This window comes from Panthera tigris, chromosome B3 (assembly GCF_018350195.1).
Source record: "Panthera tigris isolate Pti1 chromosome B3, P.tigris_Pti1_mat1.1, whole genome shotgun sequence".
Lineage (NCBI taxonomy): Eukaryota > Metazoa > Chordata > Mammalia > Carnivora > Felidae > Panthera > Panthera tigris.
In genome coordinates, this window is record NC_056665.1 from 53,912,717 (window position 1) to 53,940,243 (window position 27,527).

The 27,527-nt window shown below is 37.9% G+C and overlaps 1 protein-coding gene across 15 annotated transcripts in view; it reads left to right on the plus strand.

Moving 5' to 3' along the window:
• The window catches only part of ATP8B4 (ATPase phospholipid transporting 8B4 (putative)), a 255,880-nt gene that overhangs the window by 188,055 nt on the left and 40,298 nt on the right, over window positions 1-27,527 (plus strand). For all 15 annotated transcript variants that reach the window (XM_042988887.1, XM_015537428.2, XM_042988899.1 and 12 more), the window contains 7 exons: window positions 465-580; window positions 3,553-3,717; window positions 4,683-4,794; window positions 7,018-7,123; window positions 22,621-22,765; window positions 25,575-25,758; window positions 26,350-26,573. In XM_042988887.1, the coding sequence (XP_042844821.1) occupies window positions 465-580; window positions 3,553-3,717; window positions 4,683-4,794; window positions 7,018-7,123; window positions 22,621-22,765; window positions 25,575-25,758; window positions 26,350-26,573 (1,052 nt within the window). The remainder of the gene's footprint in view (window positions 1-464; window positions 581-3,552; window positions 3,718-4,682; window positions 4,795-7,017; window positions 7,124-22,620; window positions 22,766-25,574; window positions 25,759-26,349; window positions 26,574-27,527) is intronic.

Below are 27,527 nucleotides of genomic sequence, written 5' to 3' on the forward strand. Positions count from 1 at the left end.
TGAGAACTAATGCATAAACCATGGCTTTGAATGACTAGAATTCCATGTGGATATCATTTGGTATAATACTAAAAGCTGATTCCTATGGTAGGTCTTGAGTTTTTGCAATAGGAGACAGGCAAGCAAAGCTCTCAATTCTGTTCAATCCAGAAGGCTTAATTTGAATTTATCAACTCTTCAAAACAGTAGGTAAGAAAAATAGTAAGGTTGTATACATCAGAATAAAAACACTTGTTTCTGAGTTTGGGAAATCAAAGGATTCCAGTAGATGGAATATTTCTAAGTTAATAGAACAGGAATAAAGCCAATTGACTTAGATAGTGACCTTCTAATTAAAGACACTGAGTATTTTGCTACTAGCTAAAACGTTATGCCCATTTCCAAATTTCCTGGCTGGAGTCCTAGGAAAGTCTAGTTTTGACGGATTTCATTGATTATCTACTATGCAAAATTTTTCTTTTCAGTTAGAAACCCAGAAGGACAGATAAAGCTTTATTCCAAAGGAGCAGACACTATTCTGTTTGAAAAACTTCATCCATCCAATGAAGACCTTCTGACTTTGACGACAGACCATCTCAGTGTAAGTGCCTCTGTCTTAAGGTTAGCACAATGGCCCTTTGGCCATTTCCTGTGATTAGGTCTTATTTTAAAAATATAAGCTAAATGATGTGACTTTTGAAATAGAAAGCACAAGAAAATGTGCCAGTGAATGTCTGGAAACTGGCACATGGACCCCTGTCCTGCTGAAAGTCTGATCAGTCTTACCACAGATAGGTTAACACACAGCAGCTGTGAAGTAGCTGCTGCGTGTAGCCTCCTGAACTCTGGCCAGGGAAAGGCTCGGGACACACCTGCTCTAACTCTCCTGCAGTTTGAGGCTTTTTCCCTGGAGACTGGACGGGTTCTGGGAAGAGGAGCAGGACAGTTGCTTTCCCTTGGGTTCTAATGTGTCTGACACCAAAGGAATCCTTTATGATTACCCCTAGCGAATAGTTTAGGATTGTGTTTAGATGCTTGAGGGGAAAATCATAGCCAGCTTTCTCCTCCAGGGGTCCTTCTGATCAGGTCATAAATTATATTGAGTCACCTATGTTCTCTAGGTTGAAGCTACCAAATGCATACATTCTGAGACTATGCATAGTATCTGTATAAAAGCTTTCTGAAGGGAGCAGGACTAATCTTTGGCGCATATATATATATATATATATATATATATATATATATGCAAAAGAGTAAGAGTCTGATTTAATGTGAACATTAACCTGGTTTAAACCTGAGATTCAGGTGTCTTTCTGATATTTGTTTGAGGTTCCATTTAACCGAATATGAACTTTAAGGGCAGCTGGTCAAAACTCTCATATCCTCATTGGTTTCTCTCCTTTAAAAAATTATTGAGGATTCATGTTCTTTGTCAAGCCCTATATTTAATACAGAACATTCCCTGGATCTTTAAAAAACAAACAAACAAACAAACAAAGCAAAACAAAAAATTACTTTGCCTGACTTTAAGTTTAAAGAATGATGGTTTAGTAATATTGGTTACAAACATAGCTATTGTTTTTGTCTTTCGAATAGAGCATTCTTGATTTTCTTTTAATCTCTTCCAGAAGGCCGACATGGTCTTTTTAATTTTTTTTTTTTTTCTGAAAACAACATTGGAATCATAAGTATCTGATTTTTGCCGTTGCTCAAACACCACAGGCCTTGGATTTCATACATTCTCCTTTCATACTGAAGTATAGGAAGCCTAATTTGGTCTTTTTACATTTCTATGCACAAGAGTTTTTTTCCAGGTAGCATCGATTTGACTTGCTCTTTGCTTCATTTACTTTATTTGTTTTGGCTTTAAATTCTGAGGTTTTCAGTTTATATTTAATAATTGATTTTGAATTGTTTAATGGTAGGAAACGACCTTGCTCAAATGCTCATTTAGGATTAAACTTGTGATTCATGCACTAATTAAATAACTTAAATCATCTGTCCCCTTTTGTAATGCCGTCTTAGAGTTAATTCACTGTTGTGCAGAACAGAGAGGAGAGCACTGGTAATGCTCAGTGCGGTTGCAAGTTAAAGGCAAAGAAGCGTTTCTGTGAATTAAGAGGACAAAAGATTGTTACAAGGAAGTAACTAGATTTTCAGATCAGTAGGGGACCCAGTGGTGGTCTTGCAAAATGTGACTGCAATGTCCAGAGTGCTACCAATTGCCTACAAGATAAATTTGGATAATTTTTTTCTCATGGTCTCTGTGGGCGAAACCACATCATTGTCATATGCACTGAATTTTCTTTTCATTTACCTAATTAGGGTGTGTCATGGCTTAACTTGTGCCTGATCACAGACCTACGTCTTTTCTATAAGCCAGAACACAGCAGAGAAGATATGCTCGGTGGCACTGTCCAAAGGAGCAGAAATGCTATAAAAACACTTGCAGTGTGGAGGCCCATAAAATGACCACTGGAGGCCTAGACAAAGTGGGAGGTTTCCAGCATTTCCACAAAGCAATCTACATATGTTTCTAGCTATTGTGACTATGTGAGACACGTAAGCAACTACCAGTCTCCTGTTTTTATTTATTTATTTTTCCTATTAGAAGGATAAAACATCAGAGGTATCACTTGAGATTGTCAGTTTACTGAGACACTAAACGAAACGTATGGTTCTTCAATTAATTGACCAATTATTACACACTAACTCCATAGAAATCAGCGTCTCAAAAATAATGATTTTTAAAAATAACATGACTTGATGGTGTTGTTACAATTTCTAAGAATTTTCATTATTAAAATAAAACTTTCATATAGCAGAAAATGAGAAAATTTATAGACGATCTGGAATGATGAGTAAAAGTTAGCCTCCACTTCTAGTCCTACTTCCCAGAAGTAAACATTTGTATTAACTTTTGGTCTTACTCTCCCATTTTCCCCTAGAGGTTATTATTACAGCATAATAAGCTTTGACTTCTGTTGCCTGACCAGCATTTATTTATTCATCTGTACTTTTTCTTATGGAAGACTTCAAGCATAAACAGAAGTAGAACTCAGTTAATTTTAGAAACAGCTGTATTGTTAAGGGGAACATGACAAGAGTATTGAGATGTCATGCTGCCATATTTTGAGAGAGCTCCTACCTTTGATTTGAGACCTATGGTTCCTCTGAGAAGCCTTTCCTCTCCACTAGAAGTCGAGTGCCATGAGCCATGAAACAGGCTAGGTCTCTTATTGCCAAGAGTGCTTCTTCATGTAGGAGATAGGTTGGAACCAATATATGTTGCTTCAAATGGATATCTCAAGTAATGGGTGTGGTTGATCACTTCTCAGCTAGGACACTTAAGCAGGTATTTAAGCTGTCTTTAGGGAGAAGGCTAGCTCCCCTGAGTGTTTTAACCACATAGAAATAAAATATAAAATACAAACATTCTATCCCATTTCCAAGGAGATTAAAAAGTTGGAGGTCAGCGTGGCCAAATAATACTCTTGGGACAAAATTGTTGTTGTTGTTGTTGCCATGATTATTATTCTCTGATGGTTCCTAAATTTGTTTCTGCTCCTGCAGGAATTTGCAGGGGAAGGTCTTCGAACTTTGGCCATTGCATACAGAGATCTGGATGACAAGTACTTTAAAGAATGGCATAAGATGCTTGAAGATGCAAATACTCTTATAGATCAGAGAGATGAACGGGTAGCTGGGCTATATGAAGAAATTGAAAGGGATTTGATGGTATGCATTTAGAAGCATGATGGTTTGTGTTTACAGAAGGGATAGTATGTGTTTAGAGATCTAGCATGGGAGTAACTCATTGCTAAATCATCTTGCACACAGCTGATGTCCCCCTTTCAAACACTGAGTCATACTATATATATTGGCTTCAAGTTTTCCATGTATGGCCCTAGATAGCCTAGAGGATTAATTCTATTAGCAGTAGGTTATACAATTGTCCCCTCAAAGTAGAAGATAGTAGCATCTTTATTCTTTGTCAGCCTCTGGTATGTACTTGATAATATGTTGGGGTTTTTTTCTCCCTGCTTTATGATCTACCTTTTTAGAGCAGGAAAACTTGCCATGAAGAGTGGCTATAGCTCTAAACCATCCTAGGCCACGAGGTTCTGATGATATCTGTGCTTCCCAGAGTATGAGCTTTAGAAACTGCTCCTCCCTGAGGCCCCAGTTGGCCATTATGCTCATCTATCATGAGTTACTAAGGAGCATGTTATGTTCATCTCTGGGTAAAATATTCTACAAGAATCTTCACTTTTTAGTTTATGGCATCTGTTGGTTTGTTAATTTAGGACAATGACTCTACTTTTTGGTGATCCTTACTATGAGATTAGGGCTCTCCTTTGGACCTGTCCATGTTGACATAAGTGGGGAAGCATCTGGGGAGTTCTTCAGTTCTTAGAAGCCCAAATGGCTTCTGATGGTTTATGCTAATATGTTATCTGAGCAGATCAGATCTCTCATGTGAATTCTAACTTCCAGGATCCCTGCCATTAATTGGTGTGCCTCCTTTTGAGGTCCTTCCCAACCCATCTCTGCACATAATAAGATGCTTACTGTGTCAGTGCATCATAACTTCCATTTTCAGTTCATGTTCCCTGACCTCTAAACTCTGTGATTAAAAGCCATACATATTGTGGATGTTGTTTGCCTGCATTAACATATGGTATTCTCTATTTTTAATAAAGCTACTAGGTGCTACTGCTGTAGAAGATAAGTTACAAGAGGGTGTTATTGAAACGGTTACAAATTTATCACTAGCCAATATTAAGATCTGGGTCCTAACAGGAGACAAACAAGGTAATTTGAAAATGGATGATGATGATGATGTCTTGAAAAGAGGGGGGATTAATTTCTTTTTTCAATGTTTATTTATTTTTGAGACAGAATGAGAGTGTGAGTGAACAGAGGAGGGACAGAGAGAAAGAGAGAGAGAGAGAGAGAGAGAGAGAGAGAGAGAGAGGATCCAAAGTGATCTCTGAGCTGACAGCAGAGAGCCCAGATCTCACAAACCGGGAGATCACGACTTGAGCCAAAGTCGAATGCTTAACCAACTGAGCCATCCAGGCACCCTGGACGGTGGGAGGGAGGGTGGGGGAGGGCAATAATTTCTATGGTAAAATTTAAACAGAAAGCCTAATGAATTAGATATTTTCCCAGTCCTTCAAATAGTAAGGAGTAGAAATACAAAAAGGAAAGCTAATACATTACAAAAATTTATTATTTAAAAACAAAAGAAAACAAACTAACAAATTATCTTCTGTAGTATACCCTGGGGTCATTTGAGTTTCAGTGCAATTGCTTCTTAAATATAATAGTTTCACCTGTAGGCAACAATGGCATTAAATAATGTTTAGCTATTGTTTCACATGGGTACTTCCTCCCCCAGTTAGGACAGAGAGTGGCACAGCACTGGAGCAGCACATTGGATACCTCAGGGCTACTTGGTTAGTTTCTTGATGTTTGGGAGGTTTGGGGAGACTCGGGGAAGCAGCTCTTTATCAACTCGTGTGGAAATATTTTGACATTTTAACAATCAACACAGGTGTACCAGGGCAAGCTGGCTAAATTCCAGGACTGCCCACGTAGTGGTACAATGAGAGCTGACCCACTTTCAGACATGACAAAACACCAAGTCAGCAGAGAAAGAGTCATTATGTTCAGAGTACTCTGTTTCCTAAGAATGAAAAGGGATCAATACATTTTAGATCTATTGCTATCAGTAATGGTTAAAACAAATGTCATTTTATGCTTGGTCATCTGTAAATCAGAAATATTTAGTTACTTGGCACACATATGTTTTCAAGATTTTCTCTACTTGTTACATATTTTTTAGGACATTGGAGGATTTGTAGATAGGATAAATCAGTTCTCTATATGTTCACCCAAATCACTGATTATAAAAAATAAACATTAGAGAGTTGAGCTCTGTGGTGTGTTAACAGAGACTTCTTAGAGTTTGGTGTTGATCAGTAGGTACATTCACAACTATTCACTTACTTATGAATATCCACAGGTTTACTCTCATTGAACTTTCATTTCTATGGCATATACAAAGAATATGCTAAGATTTTATCAATTGCCTTGAGACTTAAGAAAAATCTAATTGTTCTACAGAATTAACTAGAGCTGGGGCGCCTGGGTGGCTCAGTCAGTTAAGCATCTGACTTTGGTTCAGGTCATGATCTCACTGATTGTGAGTTCGTGCCCTGCATTGGTCTCTGTGCTGACAGCTCAGAGCCTGGACCCTGCTTCTGGTTCTGTGTCTCCCTCTCTCTGCCCCTTCCCCACTTGTACTCTGTCTCTGTCTGTCTCAAAAATAAATAAACATAAAAAAAAGAAAAGAACTAGAGCCTAATGACTCAATAGAATTAGAAACAAATGGCCCTATCGAAGATGGAAGGGTTACCTAATTATCCTAGGGTCCAGTTCTGCAGAAGGAGAGGAAGGACTGCTCAACATTATGTAGTTCTCCAGTTACCTAGTAGCAGCATTCCTGGGTGGTCTTTGAGGTGATCTCACATTCCAAAGTTTTATTTACTTAATGGGGAAACGGCAATATTGCGTGTGGGAGAACTATAAAGCTATCATAAGAGCATTTTTGCTGTTCAAATGAACATTTTGTGAGTTTTTTTCAATGTGTCTACCCCATCAGATTGAATAATTGCTAAATTAAGTATGTCAGCTCTTTCAGAGGCAGTATTTGGGACTTTAGGGAAAAAAATATTTCACTGTATCACAGGATCTTAGGGTATTTTCTTAAGTACTAATTTTGGGAATCAAGAAGTTTTTTCAAAAACTAGATGAGAAGGCTGAGAATTTATAGATGTTGCTACTTCTCCATGGATTTAGCAAGTGGTGAATTTGGTCATGGAATCTGGGTCTTTGAATTTAGCTCTGGGTTTCTTGTGTTTTATTACTCATTGTGGTCTCTCTGACATTAAGGGGCAATGCCTCAAAACTGTTATGGAAAAGTACTTATGTTATTAATTAATATTCTAACTGAACATTATTTTGTATTAGAAACTGCCATCAACATTGGCTATGCCTGCAACATGCTGACTGATGATATGAATGATGTGTTCATTATATCAGGGAACACGGCAGTGGAAGTCAGAGAAGAACTCAGGTAAGTGTTGAAGGAAGGAGGAAAGGAAGACAGGGAGGGAGGGAGGGGGAAAGGGAAGGTCAGATAGTTGAGAAAGTAGAAAGGTCTTTTATAGTTTCTGCGGCCTTAGTTGAGTATAGAGCTCTTTCTGCATGTTTCCTAAACTCCTATTCATTTTGGTGACAAACTGAGATAAATTTGACATCAGTAATGAAATGTCATCTTCAGGCCTCCAACATTTTCCACATATTTTTAGAAAAGGATTTCAAATCATTTACTTTGGGTTGTCCTTTAGAAATAGCTCTTATATGATGAGTGATCAGATTTAATGAGGGCATTTGTTAAAAACAGCAATTCACTAGCTTCTTCATTTTGGCTCCCAAATTAAGAGCCTCCAGGGGATGGAGTATGGGGATTTGTATTTTCATAAGGACCTAGATGAAATTATGATTGGATAAATTTGGAAAACACCACTGTAGGAGATGTATGTAAAGTTGGAATAGAGTCTTTCAGCATTAAAGAAAGTAGATATTTTGACATAGTTACTATTAAACCCAAATATATAATGCTTATGAGATATAGAATACTGTGAAATTTTTAGAAGAACATTTTAAGAAGAACATTTTAAAAGTCTGCATAATTATTTTCTAAGAACTTTAAAAAATGCTGTCCTATAACAATTTTTGCTTGTTAATGCTTGAAGTAGCATCTTTAAGCTCAGCCCATCCTGGGTCTGGCCAAGCAGACTATTGAATTAGAGACAAATTGCTTGTATCTTGCTGCATTCTAGAAGGGGATAACCTTCCCTCAACACAACAGTGGAGCACTATGGCTTCCTTAATGTGTCTCCATCGTTACACTTTTGTTCATGAACCTTGGGGAAAAAAAGGAAGTCTTTTTTTTTTCTTTTTAATTCGAGTTAGTTAACATATAGTGTAGTATTGGTTTCCAGAGTAGAATTTAGTGATTTATCACTTACATATATAACACCCAATGTTCATCACAAGTGTCCTACTTAAATCCCATGACCCATTTAGCCCATTCTCTGCACCCACCTCACCTTTAGCAACCTATGGTTTGTTCTCTATATTTAAGTCTCTTATGGTTTGCCTCCCTCTCTGTTTTTATCTGATTTTATTTTTCCTTCCCTTCCTCTATGTTCTTTTTTGTTTCCTAAATTCCATGAAATCATATGATATTGTCTTTCTCCAACTGACTTATTTTGCTTAGCATAATGCACTCTAGTTCCATCCACATTGTTGCAAATGACAAGACTTCATTATTTTAATCACCAAGTAATACTCCAGTGCGTGTGTGTGTGTGTGTGTGTGTGTGTGTGTGTGTGTGTGTGTATACCACATCTTCTTTACCCATTCATCAGTGAATGGACATTTTGGCTCATTCCATAGTTTGGCTATTGTTGATAATGCTGCTGTCAACATTGGGGTGCATGTGCCCCTTCAAATCAGCATTTTTGTATCCTTTGGATAAATACCTACTAGTGAAATTGCTGGGCTGTAGGGTAGTTCTATCTCTATCTTTTTGAGGAACCTCCACACTGTTTTCAGAGTGGCTGCACCAGTTTGCATTCCACGAACAGTGCGAGAGGTTTCCCCTTTCCCCACAACCTTGCCAACATCTGTTATTTCCTGAGTTGTTAATTTTAGCCATTCTGACAGGTATGAAGTGGTATCTCAATGTGGTTTTGATTTGTATTTCCCTGATGATGAGTGACTTTGAACATCTTTTCATGTGCCTGTTAGCCATCTGGATGTCTTCTTTGGAGAAGTGTCTGTTCATGTCTTCTGCCCATTTCTTCCCTGGATGATTTGTTTTTTGGGTGTTGAGTTTGATAAGTTCTTTATAGATTTTGGATACTAACCCTTTATCCAATATGTCATTTGCAAATATCTTCTCCCATTCTGTCAGTTGCCTTTTAGCTATATTGATTCCCTTACTGTGCAGAAACTTTTTATCTTGATGAGATCCCAAAAGTTCATGTTTGCTTTTATTTCCCTTGCCTTTGCAGACATGTCAAGTAAGAAGTTGTTGTGGCTGAGGTCAAAGGGGTTGTTGCCTGTGTTCTCGTCTAGGATTTTGATGGTTTCCTGTTTCACATATAGGTGTTTCATCCATTTTGAATTTATTTTTGTGTATAGTGTAAGAAAGTGGTCCAGTTTCATTCTTCTGCATGTTGCTGTCCAGTTCTCCCAGCACCGTTTGCTAAAGAGACTGTCTTTTTTCCACTGGATATTCTTTCCTACTTTGTCGAAGATTAGTTGGCCATATATTTGTGGGTCCATTTCTGGGTTCTCTGTTTTATTCCATGGGTCTATGTGTCTGTTTTGTACCAATACCATATTGTCTTGATGGTTACAGCTTTGTAATACAGGCTAAAGTTCGAGATTGTGATGCCTCCAGCTTTGGTTTCCTTTTTCAACATTACTTTGGCTATTTGGGGTCTTTTGTGGTTCATACAAATTTTAGAATTTTGTGAAGAATTCTGGTACCATTTTGGTTGGGATTGCATTGAATGTGTGGATTGCTTTGGGTATTATTGATATTTTAATAATATTTGTTCTTCCAATCCATGAGCATGGAATGTTTTTCCATTTCTTTGTGTCTTAAATTTCTTTCATAAGCTTTATATAGTTTTCAGTGAATGGATCTTTGACCTGTTTGATTAGGTTTATTCCTAGGTATTTATGGTTCTTGGTACAATTGTAAATGGTATCTATTCCTTGATATCTCTTTCTGTTGCTTCATTATTGGTGTGTAGAAATGCAGTTGATTTCTGTACATTGGTTTTATATCCTACAACTTTGCTGAATTCATGTATCAGCTGTAGTCATTTTTTTGGTGTAATCTTCCAGGTTTTCCATGTAGAGTATCATGTCAAATGCAAAGAATGAAAGTTTGACTTCTTCCTTGCCAATTTGGATGCCTTTTATTCTTTTTGTTGTCTGATTGCTGAGGCTAGGACTTCGAGTACTATGTTGAACAACAGTGGTGAGAATGGACATCCCTGTCATGTTCCTGAGCTCAGGGGAAAAGCTCTCAGTTTTTCCCCATTGAGGATGATATTAGCTCTGGGCCTTTCATATATGGCTTTTATGATGTTAAGGTATGTTCCTTCTATCCTCACTTTCTTGAGGGTTTAAAAGAAAGGATGCTGTATTTTTGTCAAATGCTTTTTCTGCATCTATTGACAGGATCATATGGTTCTTATCCTTTCTTCCATTAATGTATCATGTTGATTGATTTGCAAATATTGGACCAGCCCTACATCCCAGGAATGAATCCCACTTGATCCTGGTGAATAATTCTTTTAATATACTGTTGAATTTGATTTGCTAGCATCTTGCTGAGACTTTTTGCATCCATGTTCATCAGGGATATTGGCCTGTAGTTCTTCTTTTTAGTTGGGTCTTTGTCTGGTTTTGGAATCAAGGTAATGCTGGCTTCATAGAATGAGTCTGGAAGCTTTCCTTTCATTTCTATTTTTTGAACAGCTTGAGAAGAATAGGTATTAACTCTGCTTTAAATGTCTGGTAGAATTTCCCTGGGAAGCCATTTGGCCCAGGACTCTTATTTTTTGGGAGATTATTGTTAAGTGATTCAATTTCTTCACTGTTTATGGGTCTGTTCAAACTTTCTGTTTCTTTCCATTTGAGTTTTGGTAGAGTGTGAGTGTCTAGGAATTTGTCCATTTCTTCCATGTTGTCCAGTTTGTTGGCATATAATTTTTCATAGTATCCTCTAATAATTGTTTGTATTTTTGTGGTATTGGTTGTGATCTTTCCTCTTTCATTCATTATTTCATCTATTTGGGTCCTCTCTCTTTTCTTTTTGAGAAGTCTTGCTAGAGGTTTGTTAATTTTGTTTATTCTTTCAAAAAACCAGCTCTTAGATTCATTGATCTGTTCTACTGTTCTACATTGATCTGTTTCTTTGGATTCTATATTGTTTATTTCTTCTCTGGTCTTTATTATTTCTCTTCTGCTGCTGGCCTTGGGTTTTCTTTGCTGCTGCCTTTCTAGTTCCTTTAGGTGTGAGGTTAGTTTCTGTATTTGGGAAACTTTCTTGCTTCTTGAGATAGGCCTGAATTGCAATGTATTTTCCTCTTAGGACTTCCTTCACTGCATCCCAAAGGGTTTGGACTTGTCATGGTTTCATTTTCATTTGCTTCCATATATTTTTCAATTTCTTTTTTAATTTCCTGGTTGAACCATTCATTATTTAGTATGATGTTCTTTAACCTCCATGTATTTGGGGGCTTTCCATTTTTTTTTCTTGTGGTTAATTTCAATTTTCATAGCATTGAGATCTGAAAACATGCATGATATGATCTCAACCCTTTTATATTTGTTGAGAGATGTTTTGTGACCCAGTATGTGATCTATTTTGGAGAATGGTCCATGAGAAGAATGTGTGTTCTGCTGCTTTTGGACGAAAAGTTCTGAATGTATCTGGTAAGTCCATCTGGTCCAATTTATCATTCAGAGTCATTGTTTCCTTATTAATTTTCTGCCTATATGATCTGTCCATTGTTGTAGTAAGTGGAGTATTAAAGTCCCCTACTATCATGGTATTATTATCTATACATTTATTTATGTTTGTGATTGATTTGTATATTTGAGTTCTTTCACATTGGGGGCATAAACATTTGCAATTGTTAGATCTTCTTGATGGATAGACCCCTTAATTATGATATAATGGCCTTCTTCATCTCTTGTTACAGTTTGTAACTACAAAGTCCAGTTTGTAAAATCCAGTTTGTCTGGTATAAGTATGACTATTCCGACTTTCTTTTGCTGTCTGGCAGCATGACAGATGGTTCTCCATTCCTTCACTTTCAAACTGCAGGTGATCTCAGGTCTAAAATGAGTTTCTTGTAGGCAGCATATAGATGGATCATGTTTTTTTGTCCATTCTGATACCCTGTGTCTTTTGATTGGGGCATTTAATCCATTTACATACAGAGTGACTATTGAAAGATATGGATTTGGGGCGCCTGGGTGTCTCATTCGGTTAAGTGTCTGACTTCATTCAGCTCAGGTCATGATCTCATGGTTTGTGAGTTAGAGCCCCTCGTCGGGCTCTGTGCTGACAGCTCAGAGCCTGGAGCCTGCTTCAGATTCTGTGTCTCCCTCTTTCTCTCTCTGCCCCTGCTCATGCTCTCTCTCTCTCTGTCTCAAAAATAAATAATAAAAACATTAAAAAATTTTAAAAAAGAAAGATATGGATTTAGGGTCATTGTGTTACCGTATGTGTTGTGCTTGTGGTGATGTCTCTGGTCTTTTGTAGTCTTTACTGCTTTCCACTCAGAGTCCCCCTTAGCATCTCCTACAGGGCTGGTTTAGTGGTCATGAACTCCTTTAGTTTTTGTTTGTCTGGTAAAGCCTTTATCTCTCCTTCTATTCTGAATGACAGCCTTGCTGGATAAAGGATTCTTGGTTGCATATTTTTCTTATTCAGTACATTGAATATTTCCTGCCACTCCCTTCTGGCCTGCCAACTCTCAGTGGACAGGTCTGCTACTGCTTTTATGTGTCTCTTGTTGTAGGTTAAGGCCCATTTGTCCCTAGCTGCTTTCAGAAATATCTTTGTATTCTGCAAGTTTCACTATGATATGTCATGGTATTGACTTGTTTTTGTTTTGAAGGGAGTTCTCTGTGCCTCTTGGACTTGGATGCCTATTTCCTTCCCCAGATTCGGAAAGTTCTCACCTGTAATTTGTTCAAATAAACCTTCTGCCCCTTTCTGTCTCTTCTTCTGGAGCTCCTATAATATGGATATTATTTTGTTTCATTGAGTCACTTAGGTCTCTAATTCTCCCCTCATGGTCTAGTAATTTCTTTTCCCTCTTTTTTTCAGCGTCATCATTTCCCATAATTTTATCTTCTATTTCACCTATTCTCTCCTCTGTTTCTCCTGTCCTCACTGTCACTGCATCTAGTTTATTTTACATGTCATTTACAACATTTCTTAATTCATCATGACTGTTTCTTAGGTCTTTGATCTCTGCAGCAATAGATTCTCTGCTGTCTTCTATGCTTGTTTCAGACCCAACTATTAGTCTTATGACTGTTATTTTAAATTCTTCTTCAGATATATTGTTGGTATCTATTTTGAACAATTCTCTGGCTGTCATTTCTTCTTGGAATTTCTTTTGGGGAGAATTCTTCTGTTTCATCATTTTGACTAGGCTTCTGTCTTTAATATGTTTTAATGACTTGTTATGTGTCCTACACCTGCAAGAACTACTGTATTAAAAAGTGGTCATATGCTGTCCATGGCCTGGCACTTCAAGAAGTGTTTTTGGAGAGTGTTGCATGCGCTTCATTGTTATGTGTTTGGCTGCTGTATCCCACTGGTCAGTCTTCTACAAAGCTCCTCCTAATTCATTGTTTAGCCCTTCCATCAGGTGTGCTTTGATTTGTTCATTGACATAACCCTGGAAAAAAAGAAAGGGCCGGGAGTCTGATCCCATACAAAGAGAAAAATGAAAGGGTGTGTGGGGGGGGGGGGCGGGGGAAGCAGAGAATCAAAGAAATTATAAGGCTTAATCCAAAGAGAGAGAAAGAAAAATAAAGGAGATCTAGAAAAGGTGTAAAAATAGTAGAGTAAAAATACCTGATTAAACCGACAAAACAGAAAGAAAGAAAGAAAAAAACGTATATATATAATAAGAAATGACCAAAAATCATATCAGAAAGGATGAGCCTGTTTCCAAAGGAAAAAGAAGAAGATGGTAGAAAGAATAAGAAGAGAAAAGAGAAGAAAAGAAATGAAAAGAGAGGGGAAAAAAGAAAAGAAACAGACTAACATTCAAAACAGCAGGACAGTTGTCTGTTGGTGCCTGGGACCGGTGGCTGTACTGGTCTGGAGGAGAGGCCTTCTGGTTGGCACAGTGTCAGTATTCCTCTAGTAGATGAGCAATTGCCAGGCACAGAGGGTTGGGGTTTGGTGTGAACAGGTCCCGCCTCCATTGAGGGCCTGTTGTCCTATTCTCTGAAACCCCACTGTGTTGGTGATGGGGAGAAAAATTGGCGACATCCCAATCTCTCCTCCCCAGACAGGTGTCTCAAACCATGTTGTTCAGGCTGTCCTCCCAGAGCAGTGTGGGCGGCTGGCTTGTCCTGCTCTATAGTTTCCTGTGTCTCCTAGGCACTCAGCTGGGATTTAAAACCCGATATCTTAGGGGATCCCGAGCCATGCAGACCTGGTTCTGGGGTAGTGCCACTCCGCCTTGCTGATATGGCTGGTGCCTGCACTGTCTTTTGTACTTTGGGGATCAATATACCCTCTTCCCACAGTACTTAAGGGAGGGGACGGTTCTCTCCCAGGGCACCCCTGAGATCACTACCACACCCTGGGGCTGGCTCCCTTCCCCTCAGGCTCACACACATAGTGGTGGCTTTGGTTGGGAAAAAGTCACACACTTTTGAAAACTGTGATCTTTAGCTTCTAAAGCTGTTTGCAAAGGAGAAACTGGCTCTGTCTGTTTCCTTCTTCCCCAGTCTGTGGTCTAGAGGGGTTTTTCTCTTGTCCTAACACAATATTGCATCCACAGCTTCTCTTTATCTCCCTTTTGTCTCTCCATAGAAGGGGATCCCTCCCCTCTGTGCCCAGGCTGTTTTATCTCCCTTAATTTGCAGACATGCACCTCTGTCCTGCCAAGCTGTTTCCCTCCACCTGTGGAGATTTTTCTGTCACTCCACAGATAGATTTCCTGGGTGTTCAAAGTATTCTAACCTCAACATCACTGTCTTTGAGGGATGAGGGACATCCCAGTCCCCCTAATTCTCTGCCGCCTTAACTCCTCCCATGTTCTAGTTTTCAGTGTACAGATTTTTACCTCTTTGGTTAGGTTTATTGCTAGGTGCCTTACGGTTCTTGATGCAATTGTAGATGGGATCAATTCCTTGATTTCTCTTTCTGATGCTTCATTATTGGTGTATAGAAATGCAACAGATTTGTGTATGTTGATTTTATATCCTACAACTTTGCTGATTTCATGTATCAACTCTAGCCATTTTTTGGTGAAGTCTTTCAGGTTTTCCATGTAGACTATCATGTCATCTGTGAAGAGTGAAAGTTTGACTTATTCCTTGCCAATTTGGATGCCTTTCATTTCTTTTTGTTGTCTGATTGCTGAGGCTAGGACTTCCAGTATTCTGTTGAACAACAGTGGTAAGAGTGGACATCCCTGTCATGTTCCTAACCTTAGCGGAAAAGCTCTCACTTTTTCCCGATTGAGGATGATATTAACTGTAGGTCTTTCGTATATGGCTTTTATGATGTTGAAATATGTTCCTCCTCTCCCTACTTTGAAAAGAAAGGAAGTCTTAACTGTTAGCACCACCAATTGCTACTTGTAGATTAAATTTTCCGACTTCTATACTGTTTTACCCATGGTAGGAAACTGCTGTACATGCTGGTAGAAGCTATGACTGAAGACTGCATGTCTTTGCCAAATAAATTGGTAAATCTAATTATTAAGGACATAATGTTATTATTGGTATTTTTATATAACTTTAATGATAGATTCTATGGAGTTTTGGGGGGAAATAGTAATAATTTGTTTAATAATTAATAATTAAGTTTTTTATTTTAAGAAAATCTTTCTCTTTAAATGACCTTTTGTTTGGGGACTTTAACTTTTGCTGAAGGAAGATGGATATGAGCAGATCTAGATTCTGATGAGCCTAGTGCTAAATGCTTTAAGAAAGTGCCTGAGGCACTATTATAAGCTGGATACATGTATTACATTTCATTCCCAAAGCAACCCAGTGGTAGGCATTATAATTATCCTTACTTTACAGATCAGGAAGTTGAAGCATAGATAAGCTCAATACATGCCTGAAGTTTCACACGTGGCCAGTGGTTCAGCTGGTATTTGAATCTAGCGTGGTCCCAGATCCTGTGCACTGAATCACTTGCCATGTGTCTCCCTAAACTTTTACCTTCGATGTGTTCTTACTCCCTTTAAATGACTGATATAAAAAATGTAGCTGTTGAGGCATCTTACTGCTTCATTTAAGGTCATACACCAGTGTGAATAAATTCCAGAGAGTGATAGCAGGTGTAAGAGGAAGGATATGGGCTTTGTGTTAGAGGGACCCAAGTTTGAATCTCAGATTTGTACTCAACTGGTAGACTGATTGATTTTCAGGATGCTGTTCAACCTCTCTTTGATTGGTTTCCTCATTTGTAAATGGTAAAATATGCAAATATCTACTTTGTAGATTATTTTATTTGGGAGATTCAAAGAGATAAGAATGTAAAGATTTATGGCCATTCAGTAAGCATGCTTCTTGCCTCCCCCCCCCCCACTTGGTCCCTTCCCTTTTTTCTCTTTTCTTTAGCTGTTGTTCCACAACAGGGACTCCCTTTATTAACATTTCCCTAATAGACTCTGTGGAGTCTCTATTAAAATTATATAAAAAATTCTATCAGTATTTGTCCATGTTAAATAGAATAACACAAAACTTAAAAAAAAAAAGTGGTGAGTCTAGGTGCACTTGAGTGCCTCAGTCGGTTAAGCAACCAACCTCAGCTCAGGTCATGATCTCGTGGTTTGTGAGTTTGAGCCCCGCATCAGGCTCTCTGCTGTAAGCACAGAGCCTGCTTCAGATCCTCTGTCTCCCACTCTCTCTGCCCCTCCCCAGATCTCTCTCTCTCTCTCTCTCTCTCTCCTAAAAATAACTAAACATTAAAAAAAAAAAATTACAGGTGGAGAGTCCATACATTCTTATCATAGAGCAATCTGTATTTTTTATTAACCTTCTTAATATATTGAAGACCACACACTGATCCCTTACAACCTTTATGGATGTCCTTCTTCGATTGGTTACATTGGATAAAGATATTGCAGGTTGATGGAACAGCACACACAAAGGCATAGAAACATGAAAGAAATTATGTTCTATTCTAGAGAAAATATTCCAAGTTGTAGCTAGAGAGTATGATAGAACTTAGAGGTGGGGACCATTTTTTCAGAGACAGATTGGTGATAGATTGACAAGTGAAAGTGGCTATGCTTTATCCTGAAGTTATTGGGTGAATGTGGGTGGCTTCTAAGCAGATGAGTGATAAGCCCAATTCTACGTTTTAGAAATAACATTCTAGTGAATGGATAGATGGAGTATGTTTGATGGGAAAATGAATGTTATGGGGAGATGCATCGGGAGGCTGTTGGAACACCCAAATTTAGAGATGATGAGGGTTGAACTTAAGGCAGTGAGGCTGTTAACAGTAGATGAGGAAAGTGTGGAATCAAACTGACAGCTCTTTTGGAAGTAGAATGGTTAGGACTCAATTTCTAGCTTGTCTGACTTTCATAGCCCAGAATACACTCAACTGTGCAAGAACAGAAACTCCTTAAATTTTATAAAACTGAACTTGAACTCCTTTTCTGCCTGGTGACAGAATTAAACTAGGTACTTTTGGGTAAGGTCTAAGATGCACAGTTGCCTTACCTGTTACTGATCCTCAGCATCTACCCTACTGGCATCTAGCACTTCCCACTTCTGTGTCCCTGTCTGGTCTCCAGACTCTCTGGGTTGCTGGCTGTCCCTCTTGGCTGACTTCCACATGCTTCTGGGGAAACAGGGAAAGTGTGGCTGCTCTTCATCTCTGTATCCAAGACTTGTGCTTTCACATGGCTACCTCTGTTCCTGAAATCCCTTTACTCTTGTATCTTCTTTGTTACCATACTTCAGCGGCAACTATTCCATACTCAGTTTCCCAAAAACTCATCAGAGGATTCCATTACCCACACACTCCTCCATCCACTACCAATCCAGGTTATGAGTTTTCTTTTAGTGACTCTCACCAGCATCTAAGCTCCTCTTCATAGTCTATTTCCTCTAGGCTTGGATGGGCTTTCTACTCTATTGCTTATGGCAACATTTTATGCCCTGATTCCTTTAAGGATTAGTCTTAAGATACATGGAGAACTTTTTTTCTTCCCTCTCAAAACCCCATAGTGAAATTCAAGATCAATGCTGCTATCAGTTTCAAGAGTCTATTTCGGTACCTAAAACGCAAGGTCATGACTCTTTTTTGTTCCCTCTGTATTTGACTGAGATCTCCTGAGGCAAGGTATGTTTCTGAGTAAATAGCATCATCTATGGTAGTGGTGGTGATTACAGAAGGGGTAGGGAACCAAAGTTAATATCTCAAGATTTTATCAAACTACCTATGGCTGACTAAGTAGATGGGATAACAGTCATTATATGGAAGGAATGTGCAGAAATATTAATTCTCATAAACTTTTGTTGGGAGTGTACGTTGGTAGAAACTTACCAGAGGGCAAACTCGCAACATATTTCAAAATTACATATATATACACTTTTCATCCAATGATCACTACTTCTAGGAATTGTCCTTAAACAAGTGTAAAAATGTTTGAATATGTATATAAAGAAATATTGGTTGCTTTACCAATTATAATAGAAAATTAGAAAATGCTCAAATACCCAGCCACAAGGGATTTTGTTAATTACTATGACATATTTAAGCAATGGAATACTATGCAGTTAACAAAAGTGATTATGTGTCTACTGACATTGAAAAATGTCCATAATAAACTTAAGTGAAAAATGAGATAACAAAGTATCATATATATGATTCCTTTTTTCCAAAGAATGTATTTGTATATATGTATGTGAGTTCAGTGAGAGTTGATGTAAAAACAACCCAAAAAGGTATGTCAAAAGAACAGGATCTAAATGATAGTAGCTATTAGCAGGAAATGAACTAAGTGATTATATTTGAACCTATTAAATGTGTTGAGATTATTTCATAAACATGGATATATAATTTTTATGCATATCATGCATGTAGCTTGTTTCAAATTTAGTGTTATGAAACTGTCTTAGACACTTTGGCTCCTGTGTTAATTTTGCCACCATAACTGTTTTACTATTAAAGGTATGCCCAGAAATCTACAATTAAATGCTGCTATGGCTCCTCAGAAGATTACTGCATTGATTATATTTTGCCAATACATAGATATGTCTTCTGCCCAAAGGAAGACAGACCAAGAATGTAATTTTGCTTGGGCTGACAGGCCAACTCACTCCATGTTTCATTTTTGTTGTATTGATCACGTCTTGTTGGAAAAATTCATGTCCTATAACTAATTAAACCATGACATGTCTCCACTGCTTCTGAGGAATACCCCAGTGATGTATCTAGGAACTGACATTTCTTCTTTAATCAGCAAAATATGCGTTACACTTTTTTGGGCACTACCTGGTAGAAAGTTATCTGTATGAGTGAGCAGAGTTCTCAAATGCAAATGGCTCCAGAACCAGACAGATAATATTAGTTGCGTGATCTGGGCTGTATATAAGACATTAGGGAGTGATGGAGCCTTGGGTGAAAGTGAAGTCAGGTTGTCCATAAACTCATACAGAATTTTAAAAACACTGTGCAAGCCAAACAAAATGCATTTTGTTCCTCATTTCAAACTTCTAGTCACCCAGGCAAAATATTTTAGTAGGTTAAGTTTCTATCATAAATTTTAGAGTACTAACAGATCTTGGTGATGTTTTAGTACACACTGGTGCAGTTGCCCCTGTTTTCGTAGCTGGTGACAACCAGTCTGATTGGCTGTCCCGTTCCCCTAATTGCTAATAAATATGGGTTTAGGGGTTGAGTGTCTTAGATATCACATGGGTAGTAAGGGATGGAACTGGGGCTTGAAATCAAAATTTCATGTACTTCCTCCCTTTGTCTACTCTTGGCAGCATGGTCCCATCCCTTAACTGCTCCTCTGGCACTGTTTTTGTCCCATCCTAGAGGAAGCCTGTGGCCTACTCTGTATGTAACTCAGCTTAGTGTGGGAGACTGAGAACTGAGAGCCAGGAATCTGAAGACTTAGGTTCTTGACTGGGTCTGTAACTGACTTGTCAAGTAGTTGGAGGTCAGATCACCCAACTGTGGGCACATGAGATGTCAGAGGGTGACCCTGGGCCTGAACCCAGCTCTCCAGGCTCCAAGATCAATGCTCTTCTATCAAAGTCAGGGTTGTCTTCTTTTAAACATGGTGCCATGTTTCCTTAACAGGTCCAGGTAGTGTTTGAAAACAGAGTGCCTTACAAGCACTAACAAATGATCCTTTTCCCTACCATCTCTTTTTATAGAGTGCAGAGTGCATGGAAGCCAACATGGGCCTAACTGTGCTCTGCTATGTTTACGGTGGCACAGGGCTGTGAATGCCACATTTGCCTCAGCCGTTAATGCGTGTCTTCATGCCAGGATTATAATAGACTGCCCTTCCTTACAAAGCTTGGGGAAAAACAGGCACTCTTTTGTTTTAGCATTCGTTATTTGTGCTCTGTGGTTAAACATTGTGTGTTATGCCCACAGAAATCTATAGTTCCTGTTCAAGGAAAGGAGTCATGAGTAGTTTTCCCCCTCCTCCTAATTTTTTTATTTCTTTTTGAGAACCAGCTGGTATTTTAAGAGCTAAGTTCCGGGAAGAAAAAGAAATGATAGCTATAGAGCATGGGCAAAGGTCTGAAAATGCGTGAGCCCAGTCTGGTGAGGAGGGTTGTTGGCCCATGTGGAGGGAACACAGTGGGAATTTAAACTGAACTGAAAAAACTGTCCCTTTTCTGCCTGGAGATGTTAAGACAGTTTAGGGGGGGAAAATCCTAAGTAAATAGAATTTCAGCCAATACTTTCATGAACTTCACCCTTCTTTGGAATGTTTTTATTCTCCGGGGGGGAAACAGAGATTGAGTCATTTATACAGCGAGTGAGAACTTTACTAAAAAGGAAACCTCAGGAGATGTTTGCCCTTTGGTGCTTTCTTAAGACCCAATTTATGAGCTCTGCAACATTGTCAGAAAAATGCTCGCTTCTGAGCTTGTTTTTCTAGCTTTCCTTCATTATATGGGACAGTAAATTTTCATGACTGTTTAGGAGGATTCCCTGACATGGTTATCTGATGTAAACTCTGATTTTCCCACTTAACAACATTGTTTTTTCATGTCTGTTCTCCACCCCACCCCCTCACCTTAACTCTCTAAATTTCACACATAGCACTATTACTTTATAAATCTTTTTCTTTGATTCTACAGACTGATTGCTAAATGCATGATATCATTCTTGGAGCCAGAGACATGTAATCTCTGGGTTCCTTGGGTTCCTAAATGCAGGCTGTGATTTTGGTGTTGGACAGCAGAAGGAGATGTTGAGCCAGAAGATAAGGGTGTTTTTGTATGTGTGTGTTGTGTGTTTTTTTTTTTTTTAACTTTGCATATAAACAATTAGTGTTGAATTTTCAAATAATTAGAAAGCTAAGGGCTAAAACAGTTATTTTTGTGTAGTCAACCTTGCCTTCTTTTTACAACATAAAGATATTTTAATAAATGTTTTCTACCTACGATGAGCCTTTGGGGAACCATTTCATTGTGCTGTAAGGCAAAACATCCATTTTTTGGCCTCTCACTCCCCATTTTCTCCAGGGGCCTCATTTTGTATATACAAGTTGTGGCCCAGTGTATTCATGGCTGGCTTTGGCACTCATCTTGAGGGAGCATCTGCCACGTGGCTCTCTGGTTATGGTTGAAAGTTCTGGAGTCATGGCAGCTTGCCCTATGTTACTTCAAAACCTGTCATCCAAATATCCTTGGAGAGGAAATTTCCCTTCCATTAAAGGCATTATCTGTCCATTTTGAAGAGAAGAGTAAAATGCATCTTCTAAGTATGTTAAGTGACCATACAATCTTTTTCTTAAATAGCAGAGATGGATGAGTGTGAGCAGGATTAATCTACTGCTAATTAGATCTAGGGCACTGGGGTGAGTTTCCATTTAGAACAACCCTCTATCCTTGGTGTCTATATTTTCTTTCTCAGAGATTTATTCTATTGTTTGAATCAATGAATCAATTCATTGAAACAATTCATTTTTGAATCAATGAATGAATTTTCACTTAAAACAGTCCATTATATTCTAATAACATTTAGTTTTATTGTCACATTTTTTTTTAAATGTGCTTCTTGAAAGACTTGTTTTAAGCCAGATTATATGACAATTTTCTGCAAATTAATGAATTTATTTTATATATTAATGCCCTAGAATTGCTATAAGATCTCTGCAGGAGATCTTTAGTCTTTCCCTTTTTATTATTAAACAATATTTCATGCCAGACCAGTGGTTTTTAAGTCTTTGAAGCACAGACAACCTTATATACCAAATGTATCCAGATTATCTAGTTGAAGCACAGCTCAAGATGGTAATTTAGATTTTAGGTAATTTTAAATGTTCAAAATGATTCTGTTTTCATTATGTTTACACTCCTACTTCCTGGAATTTGCAAATTTGCGATGGCCTTCCAATCACAAAGAACTATCCAACTTGCTTCCTGTAATGGAATCTTATGCCATAGTCTTTCTGACTGGTGATGAGCTGAATTTACCTGCAGGCCAGTCTCTTGTCAGAGTAATAGGTATGCTCCGTATACTTGTTATGATTTGTTTCCCCCTTCTCCTTCAAGAAAAGCAAAGGAAAATTTGTTTGAACAAAACAGAAGTTTTTCCAACGGCCATGTAGTTTTTGAAAAACAGCAGCTGGAGTTGGACTCAGTTGTAGAAGAAACCATAACAGGAGATTATGCCTTAATCATCAATGGCCACAGTTTGGTGAGTTTGCTTAAGGCTCTTGTTCTTTCTTTTCCTTTATTCCAATAATTGTCTCTTTTGTGCTGTCGTAATGAGATCTCCTTTTGTGTTTTCCAAACAAATGACACTACTAGAAACGAGGGTATACACGATGGTTTCCTGTTTGCAAGGGGAAAGGAAGTTTCTGATACATATTTCATACATTATTGCTTGAACCACCGCAGTGAAAGGGAGGTTCCAAAGAAATACTGTATTCACAGAATATCCATCTTATGTGAGTGACTGTAAACCATTAGCAGTATTGTTTAAGTGCTTTTCTAAGGAGAGTGTCACAGCTCACTGTTATTTAATTAAACTAACGCAACTGTTGGATGTATTGCAATTACTGTTTTGCTGATGTTTGTGATTTGGCAGAGCACAACCTGATCTTCATATAATTACCACACCAAATTACTGCCATTAAGATACCTCTGGTGGTTTTTCTAAATAGCAGTATTTTACAGCAATGCCAAACAATTTGCTTTGATTAGGAAATCTGGTTCTTGTCGTAATAGAATAAACTTGCATTGTGCTTTTAATGTAGTTCAGGTTCCAAATCTTGAACAAATATCAAAACACTCCTCTGAGTTTCTAATTTAGAAGACAAAAGCTCTGATTGCACTCCAGTGAAATTATCATTTATATGCCCAAAGAGCTAATCTCACATCTTTCCCCAGCTTTGATGATCATTTTTCACTTTTGGAGTTTGGAAAATAAATGTATCTTCTTGTAGACAGTTTCTTAGAGGACAAAAGAAGTTGGATATGGCTATATTTTATTTTCCCCTTGTGATCAGCTGTCTGTTAGCTTTTAGTGCTTAGAGCATTATCCAGCTGGATTCCAGGCGTAATGATGTGTTGCCTTCTACACCATGGAAAGTTACAGAGCTCAGCTGCAGGCCAAGCTCAGTTGAAAGTTTGTCCAGATGACACGAACTTCTCCCTTGCACAAATGAGCAGCAACTGAAAATTATAAGCCTGTCAACTCGGGCTTGGAGCTGGTGGCCTCCAGGCTGAACTTCCCAGGGACTACACTATGGAAAGGTCCCTAATGAGTGGTGCTTTGACTTTCCCTCAGGCTCAAAGAAGCCAGTGTGTGGTGGGTTAGACTACCCAGGTGATAAAATATACTGTTCTTCCTTTGTCTCTAAATCTGTTGAAAGGAAGAGCTAAGATAGATGCTCTTCAAGAACTGTTTCAGCTTCAAAGCCTGAAGCTTATGAAACCATGAAATGTCATTTTTCATTTAAGGAGAATGGACCACATTTCTGCTGGTATGGTCAGAAGCTTTTTTCTTTTTCTTTCTTTCTTTCTTTTTTTTTTTTTTTTAAGTAAATCATGATTCCAGTTTGCTTAAATCTTGATGCTTTGTGGAATGTAATTGGGTTCTTCCTTCTCAGAGTCTGACTCTAGGTTTTCACTTGTTGATAATAAAGAAGAAAAAGAAAGAGAAAAGGAGACCATTCTGGGCAAGAAAACCAGTTACATGCTTTCTCTTTCAGAAAGAGAAAGCTAACTCACAGATTCCCTTAGGAATCATAGGCCTTGACGTAAGAATTTTCTACATCAGAGTCATGTTTTATATTTATTCACCCATCCTTTCATTGATATCATGAACATTTATTAAGCATGCTCAAGTCAAGATGCTAGAGCTTGAGGATAAGGATGTGAATAGAACTCGGTTCTTGTTTTAGGGATTGCCATCTAGCAGGAGAGCTGATCTCAAGTGGTATGACAAATACTATATAGAGAAATGAACACAAAGCTTTGAGAGCATAGAGACAGACACATTTAGTTCCTTGTGTGAAAGTCAGGGAAGACTTCCTGGAGGAAGTGATGCTTTCAGGCACAGGAGCAACAAGTACAAAGGCAGAGGCAAGAAAGACCCTGTCATGTTACGGAAACAAGCACTTTGGCATGATGGGAGTACACAGTAAACTTAAAGATGGTGGTAGAAGCCAGGACTCAAAAGAAACATAGAGGCCAGATTGTGACAGGCTGTGAATATCTTGCTAGAGATTCATTCAGAGATACTGATGACTCAAAGTTGAGGTGGATTCCTGTTTCCTCTCAATGTGTTTACTAAATAATGTACAATGAGATGTTTTCTAGAAAACAAATCACACAGTTAACTGCAAAGGATTATGCTCTCCTTTCCAGTCATTTCTTGGCATACATAAAGGCTGTGGTTATTTGGAGAAGAGCAAGGCTGGAGTTGGTTGGGAACCCTGCCTGAGACACAGGTTGCATGCCACCCTTTTGCACAGGCTTCTCTTGGTTTCAATCACTTTGTTTTTCAAGGGCTAATTTCCAGGTCATCTGCTTTTCATTTGCCCAACCATTGATAACCACAACAACAAACACTAAATATACAAAACAACAATGCAAAGGAAACAAAACTTCCATCACTTAGAACAAAGAAGTCATCATCATTATGTAGTTCTTTCTAAACCTGGTGAGATGGTGGGTAGGCTCAGTCTTTTGCTTTTCTCTCTTTCAGTGGATTCTGGAGATTTTCTGGCATTTAATTATATCTCACCAATGTAGCGTGATAATGTGTTAAGGAGGACACACAAGGGCATTGTGTCTTTTTTTTTTTCATTCTAAAATTCCTTGGCACTTAGTAGGAGTTTTGTACTCATCTTTAGTTAGTTGTTCATGTGATTCTGGGTCAACAATGACTTGTTGAAACTTAGTTAAACTGTTTAGAAAATATATCAGTTGAGAAACAAGACATGTCTCATTAATTATTTCTTGTTCTAATCTGGATTTTTTTTTTTTTAATAACATAGGCCCATGCCCTAGAAAGTGGTATCAAGGGTGATCTCTTAGAACTTGCCTGCATGTGTAAGACTGTGGTTTGCTGCCGAGTCACCCCACTCCAGAAAGCCCAAGTAGTAGAGCTGGTGAAGAAGTACAGAAATGCTGTCACTTTGGCCATAGGTGATGGAGCCAATGATGTCAGCATGATCAAAAGTAAGGGTATTATTCAGTATGGTCTGCTGTATAGCGGGAGTCCTTGGGTTCAGCATTTGGCAAGATGTAATGGAGGTTGCACTGTAATTTAATTTTCCCACTAGTTCTAAAATGAATACTTTATGGATCCAATGCATTCAGCATTACTAGCATTCATTAAAAACAACAACAACTTTGTCTTTAATTAAAAGAAAAAGGCTAAAACAGGATATTAATCACCTTATATTGTGTGTTTTTACACTAGAAAAGGATATTGATTTAGGCTAGAAAAGGATATTGATCACCTTATATTGTATAATAACTAGCTATGGTGTAAGGAATGAACACTGGATCCACAGTCCCAACACTTGGGTTTAATCCCAGTTTAGCCACTTACAAACTGTAAAACTTCGGGCAAATGACTGAACTTTTTGTGCCACTTTCCTCTTTTGCAACATTAAGATAAATACCTAACTAATGAGTGTTTCATGAGATAATATATGTGAAAAAAATATAAGTGCTATATCTGTAAGATTTTTGTAGGTAAATAATGACATAAAAGAGATTGTATCTTTGTTCAGGGAATGAAAATGTTCCTCTTTTCCTTTGTAGGTGCTCACATTGGTGTTGGCATCAGCGGTCAGGAAGGAATGCAGGCAGTCTTAGCCAGTGACTATTCATTCGCACAATTTAGATACCTCCAGAGGCTTCTCCTTGTTCATGGAAGGTGGTCCTATTTCCGAATGTGCAAATTCTTATGCTATTTTTTCTATAAGAATTTTGCATTCACACTTGTGCATTTCTGGTTTGGTTTCTTCTGCGGCTTCTCAGCCCAGGTTGGTAAAAAAAAAAAAAAAGGCACTTTTCTTTCTTTTATTAGATCCCCCTGAATTGCAAATGACTGTTCTTCATGGCTCTTTATTGATAGAGAGCATTTTTGTATATGTCTAATACAAATCATAATATGACAAATAGGTAATTTATAGTTGACTTGAGGTTTAAACACAAAACAATATACATTTATCTGGAATTTTATTTATTTGTTTTATATATATAAATATATATATGTAACTATATATATGGTTATATAACATAAATATATATATAAGTTATATAACCATATATATATATATATATATATATATATATATATATATATATAAAACCAATGAGTACTCCTTCTTGAGCATTTTAATTTTTATTGAAATATTTTGGTATGATCGCTGATAAACTTGATGTGGAGCTTTAATTCAGAACAGAAGACTAAGAAACACTAACAAGAAATGTTGATGTATCTCTTTTGGGAAGATGGTCACTCACCCAACACATTGACTATGTATGGGCTGAGAGCAAATAAGTTTTATATTAGGGAGAAATAATTGATACCTTGACATCAAGGCTGTTTGACAGCACTTCATCAGATAAAAATTGATAAAATAGATACTGTTTGTAACAAAGAAGAAAAATTAGCAATTGATAAATTAGGAATTAGGATTCTATTTTTCTATCTTTTCATATCCATTTTATATTTTTATTATTTTTTAATGGTTATTTATGTATTTTGAGAGAGAGAAAGAGAGAACACAAGCAAGGGAGGGGCCAAGATAGGGAGAGAGAATCCTAAGCAGGGTTTGGGTTGCCCATGCAGAGACCGATGCAGGGCTCCATCTTACGAACCATGTGATCATGACCCGAGCCAAAATCAAGAGTTGGGTGCTTAACTGACTGAGGCACCCATGTGCCTCTACTCATATCCATTTTAAAAGATAGTTATTTAGGGGTGCCAAACA